We start from the raw sequence: 6,279 nt of genomic DNA, 5'->3' as shown, positions 1-6,279 counted from the left end.
GTATATGTATATATGTATATATACATATATATATATATATATATATATATATAAATATATATATATATATATATATATATATATATATATATATATATGTGTGTGTGTGTGTGTGTGTGTGTGTGTGTGTGTGTGTGTGCATATACATATGCATATATATATATATATATATATATATATATATATATATATATATATATATATATATATATATATATATATATATATATATATATATATATATATATATATATATATATATATATATATATATATATATATATATGTATATAAAACAATGCATCTGACAAGTAGACATCGCACATAGGCCAAATTTAAATGATGTGTTGGATTAATACCAGTAATCAATTATTTTGGATGAGCAGTGATTTTTTTTCCAAAAATTTCTCTATACTATAGATGCAGTCAAAAAATTGTCTATTTTCGCTGAACAATCATTTTGACGTACAAAACGGTTCATAGCTTCATTTCTCTATTATTTGAAAAAAAAATTGAAGATAAAGTTGCATTTTTTTTTCCTAAATTTTAATGAGATCTGAGAATGCTGTCTGAAGCAGAGGGTTACAGGATTTTACCATCAATATGATTTATACACATACTGAAATTTACAACGGATCATGTTAAAGGATCAACAACTGTAGACATTACAATCTCGAGCATACAAAGTCCGTTGCTGCCTTTGCCCTTAATTTCGTCCTTTTTTCGGTAACCTCAGCGTTTCTTTTCGGCCTTCAAGCACTCTAACTTCTTGCCGTGTCGGGATCCCTGTAAACTCCCATGAAGAGATTATTGTAGGTCTCATTGTCGCGGATGAGGAAGAGGAAAGGCCGGTTACAGTGGAACCGCACAGGGAAGTCCCTTCTCAAGGACTTCGATGAGATGGCGAGGGCCGTGGCTGCGGCGGCTTCGGTGCCCTCCTCGTTGACTTCGACGAAAGCTTTGTGGATGACCTTTTCCAGGGTGAGGTTCCTTATGTTGCCGAGGGTGGTGAAGTCTACTTTTTCGCTGTCGAAGATGTCCCTGATCCCCATGTCCATGAGAGCCTACACGAAATTATTAAGAAAATATATTGTCATTAGCTTTAAACACAATCATATTAATTGTTCTCTATTTGGAACATGGAGAAACTATAAGCACTCTAGGGGTAATTTCATTATTCAGACTGTCAGCACTCACCGGAATCATCTCATCCGATAGTTTCATTTCCATCCTAAACTTGGGCAGCTTGAGGTCGACTTTTTTCTTCCTGAGGTTTTCCTGGTGTATGGCCTCCCGCAGGTTGTTCCCGCTCAGCCTCGAGACCATGTTAGCGAAGCCTTGAGGTCCTTCTTGATCAGGCAGGAAGAGGAACATGGACACTCTCTCGCCTGTGTAGGGGAGCTCCAGAACGCTAGCGGCGACCTGCTCAGATTCACCTGTTAAGAAGGGAGAGGGAATGAGTCGGCATTTAACATAAAAAGAAGAGAAACGAAGTCATGTGAGGAACAACATTGAGAAAGATTGATTGCAAATAAGGGAGCAAAAATATCGCGTTATACGGATAAAACAAATTGTATGATTATATAGAAAACTTTGAGTACTTGACCTCTCGAATACCTGTTATTTATTACAGATATTACACAATCGACATTCAATACTTTCTATCATATCTATAAAACAACACTACTGATTATATCTCGAAATCAGCTCTGTTTCCGTTTAGAAAATAAGGTATGGATACAAAACGAAAACAGCTGTTGTGGATCAATCTTCCCCAACCTTCGATTCAAAGAAAATTTATAGATGTAGAAACTGATTATGTAATTAGATGGAGAGCATATTCCCTCCTCAAAAGGAGATTATTATTTGTTCGGTTTGGTTCAAGTATCCTTTGGAACCGACAGCCTTTTTTAACCATCGTAATTAATCAATTTGCATAACAGATCCAGAATACACAACCATTGCTTTTCTTCTCACCGTATCTAAAGGAGGCGACCTGGGTCATCATGGGAACCACCTTGTAACTTTGGGGCGTGACGTAGAACCTCTGGGGGATGGTTGTCGTTGGCTTGAACTGGAACTGCCACGTGCCCTTGAAGTAGGCGGCGTTGACGAAGGCCATTTGGACGTCCTGGAGGTCGCCGGCTGTGACCAGGTTGTTTATCTTGCCCTTGGTGTTTGTGGAGGCGAAGTTGTTGATTCGGCTGACAGTGTTGAGGACCTGTCGATGAAGTGGAGAGTTACGATGCGTAATGATGTCTCTTTCAGTGGGGAAGGGAAGCAAAGGGTAATATGAGGAAAGTGGGATTGACCATACATACTATGTATATATATATATATATATATATATATATATATATATATATATATATATATATATATATATATATATATGCACTTATATATATATATATATATATATATATATATATATATAGATATAGATATAGATAGATAAATAGGTAAATAGATATAGATATAGATATATAGATTTATAAATATATACATATTCATATATATATATACATATATATACATATATACATATTATATATATATTATATATATATATATTATATATATATTATATATATATTATATATATATGCATATATATATATAAATGTATGTATGTACATATATATATATATATATATATATATATATATATATATATATATATATATATATATATATGTATATATATACATACACACATATATATACACATATATATCAAACTTCACAAACTCAGGACAAGCACGGACACGGATGTCTCGAACAGCGATCCTCGACCCATTTACCGCGTCTCACCCTCTGGCCTTGGCGCGCTTCGATATTTACCACTCTTCCCTAAGCTGCAAAAGCTGCGCATGAGGTATAAAGGCACGTGGAAATGTACGGTAATTCCTTTATCATTAATGTTTTGCATGAAAAATGTTTTTACACTTCAATAAAGGAAAAGGTACTGTTCTTTTACATTAAAAACAAGATACCTGGTGGGATTGCACTGTACAGGATATGTCTACAGTTCACTTTGATAAAGGGGAAAATAAGCTCCAAACAAAAATACTAGAGGCAGTATCAGTGATGCAATGAATCACCAAAGTTCCCATAGATATCACTTCACTGTACCATCCAGTAATGCTATCCTGACGTCATCATCGAATATCAAATAGTTTCTTTTCCCCGCCCGATCTGCTACGAAATCCGATTCATAAAGTTATGAAGTGGAGAAAAAATCATGACCCGTAGCATATTAAAAGATTAATAGTTTTTAGATCTGGTGAAAACTTTACCCCTTGTTAGATCTCTATATACCCCCCTCCCCAACGAAAGGTATACCACCCTGACGAGAATGTTCAAGAAGTATATATACCTGTATATATGACGAACATCAAATACTTACATCTCTGAAGTCGACCCTCTCGATTTCATTGCTCAGCACTTCAGAGATGCAGGGGCGGATCGGCAACTCGTAATCAATATAAGCTCTGTTTACAATGTTGAAGGTATAGTCGTTGTTGCTGGTTTGGTACCTGGAAGAGGAGAAAGGCCTTACATATGCACACATATATATATATATATATATATATATATATATATATATATATATATATATATATATATATATATATATATATAATTTCGGTTGTTGATTTCCCACTCGGGGACCGTAGTCGTAGAATGAAAAGGAGAACCAGTGCTGCGGTGAACATCTTTATTGTAAACGTTTAAGAGATCGTAATTCATCTCCATCATCAGTACTAGAAATAATGAACCAAAAAACATACAATTAGATGCAGAAACAAAAGAAAAACATAGTTCATTTAAAAAGAGCAACAATAAAATGGGAATAGGATCAAACAAAAATAAAACGGCAGAAACATAGTGAAAAAAGGTGTGTAAGGGTGGGACATGCCAAACAAGTGTTAAATGGTGGTTATGGTGATTATATAGTGAACAACTGAAGGGCTGTGTTGGCATTCAGCTCGGGTTTCATCTTATGGGTATGCAGGGATTCTAGGATGAGGAGGTCGAGTCTGTTAGATGTGGAAGACAGAATTTTAAAATCATTGTGAGTGAAAGGATGGTCTTCTGTTTGTGAATGATGGCGGATAGCGGGGAAAGATGGCCTGCTCACAGGTAGGCTGGTTCTTATTGACTTACCCATGTGTTCAAGTATTCTGTGTTTGAACCATCGTGTAGATGATCCAATGTACCTAGCATTGCATCTAGGACAGTTAAAAATATACACAATATTTGAACATAATTCTGAGGGCAGAAGCATCTTCATTTTAAAGAAAGAGTTGATATTATAGTTCACAAAAACTATGTCGAATTTAATTTGTGGGAATGAATGTTTCAGTATCTCACGTAATTGTTAACGGATGGTGAAGCTTATATGTCCAAGGTACGGTAACTTTATGTACTTGGTTTCTTTGGGAGCAGTTTGTATTTTCGTGGGTGGACATAATTTGTTATTTAGGAATGGTGTAAGTGTCTTGTAAAATACGTTGTCAGGATAGCCATTGTTATTGAAGTAATCAATCAAGAATTTCATTTCTTTATCAAACTGCATCCAGTTGGAACATATGTTGAAAGCTCTGTTGATTAGAGTGGTGATACTGTTAATCTTATATTTCATAGGTGAGAAACTTAAAAAGTTCATTCCCAAACCGGTGAAAGTAGTTTTTTTGTAAACTGTAGTGGAAAGGCGTCCGTTTTCTTTAGATATCAAAGTGTCAAGAAAGGGAAGTTCGTTTTCCTTTTCTATTTCACACGTAAACGTAATGTTAGGGTGTTGGTCATTTAGATAAGACAGGAATTGTTCAATGTGTGACTGTTGTTTGAACAAAAGGAACGCGTCATCAATATACCTTTTGTAGAATATCACAGTTTGCTCTAAACAAGAAACAGTTTAACTCTTTTCTAAATGTTGCCACAAGAGATTCTGTTTTCACGTTTGAGAACAAATTATATACTCAGATAGATGGCGTAGCTATGGGTTCACCACTTGGCCCAAGTTATGCAAACGCCTTCCTATGCCACCATGAATGTAACTGGTTAAATAACTGTCCAAATGATTTCAAACCAATATTCTACAAAAGGTATATTGATGGCGCGTTCCTTTTGTTCAACGTATATATGCATAATTTTTATTTATTTCATTCCCATTCCTTTTCTTTTTCTTGTTTTCTATAGATTGCAGATGTGCATGATGCAACATGATTAGTTTTTACTGTTCAGACCCATTAGGCGGAAAGAGAGCAGGTTCTCGCCCTCCCGTTCGCCCATTCGCCCTCGCACTTACAAAGCATCCAGCGCTCGCCAGATCTTGAACGTCTCGACCTTGCTCCCGACCCTCAGAGCTCGCTTCAGCTGCGCCTCTGTCTCTCCCGCTGAGCCGAGGTAAGCGATGATGAACGCCGACCAGATGCTGAAGGGCGAGAAGAAGAAGTTCTTGGGGGAGTTGGCAGAGTCGAGTCGCCTGTAGAGGTCGAAGCCGAAGTCGGTGACGGCGGAGAGGTTGGTGTTGAATTTGACACCGAAGTCGTCGTTGTCGGTGAAACCCTTAGTCTGCACAACCCCCATCAGAGCCGCAGCCACCACTCCTACCACCGCAAATTTCATCTCTGGAAAGATAAAAAAGAAAAAAAAATATATATATATAAGAACAGGGACACACACACACACATACTTACATATTTGTTTGGCCTGCATTGTGCAGCTAAAACGGATTGCAGCGTGAGAATCAGAGCAGTCAGGTATGAATTCTAAAAGATAGAGGGAAAAGTGTGACTGAAGACACACAGAGAAAGAGAGAGAGAGAGGGGGTGGGGAGGGAGGGAGGGAGAGAGAGAGACAGACAGACAGACAGACAGAAAGACGGACAGTCAAACAGACAGACAAACAGAGGTCTTTGGCACTCAAAACAAACCTCAGAATCCCCAACACCAAAAGGACCGGGCGAGTCTCACCGTCACATTAAGTACCAGAACAGGAGCATCAGCTGCATCAGCCAAGCGAATCCTACCAAAAGGAGCGTGGAAAGAGGATACCGGAAGCTCTAGATCAGGCACGATGCAGGATACAGCATTCCTAGAGACAATTTACCACGCTAAGATGTGGAACGCTGTAATGTGCTGTATCTCTAGATATGATGTTCACAGTATTCAGTGCTTTACCACCTGAGACACTTTATACTCCATCCCTACATGCACTAGGATGCTGAACACTGTTAATTTGCAATCTTTTAAAGTGATAGTCTTTATTAGT

The 6,279-nt window shown here is 37.2% G+C and overlaps 1 protein-coding gene across 1 annotated transcript; it reads right to left on the bottom strand.

The window, feature by feature from the left end:
• Positions 1–657: 657 nt before the first annotated feature.
• On the bottom strand, positions 658–5,634 carry LOC113803681 (leukocyte elastase inhibitor-like). Its single transcript, XM_070133877.1, has 5 exons — positions 5,315–5,634; positions 3,410–3,539; positions 1,978–2,221; positions 1,198–1,436; positions 658–1,064 (listed from the first exon to the last, which is right to left on the bottom strand). Exons 1-5 carry the CDS (start codon positions 5,632–5,634, stop codon positions 762–764), a joined length of 1,236 nt encoding a protein of 411 aa, XP_069989978.1. The 3' UTR covers positions 658–761.
• Between the last annotated feature and the right edge of the window lie 645 nt (positions 5,635–6,279).

Source organism: Penaeus vannamei, chromosome 19 (genome assembly GCF_042767895.1).
Source record: "Penaeus vannamei isolate JL-2024 chromosome 19, ASM4276789v1, whole genome shotgun sequence".
Taxonomy (NCBI): Eukaryota; Metazoa; Arthropoda; class Malacostraca; order Decapoda; family Penaeidae; genus Penaeus; species Penaeus vannamei.
Note: the sequence above shows the minus strand (reverse complement) of the source record. Positions and strands in the feature narration are given on the sequence as shown.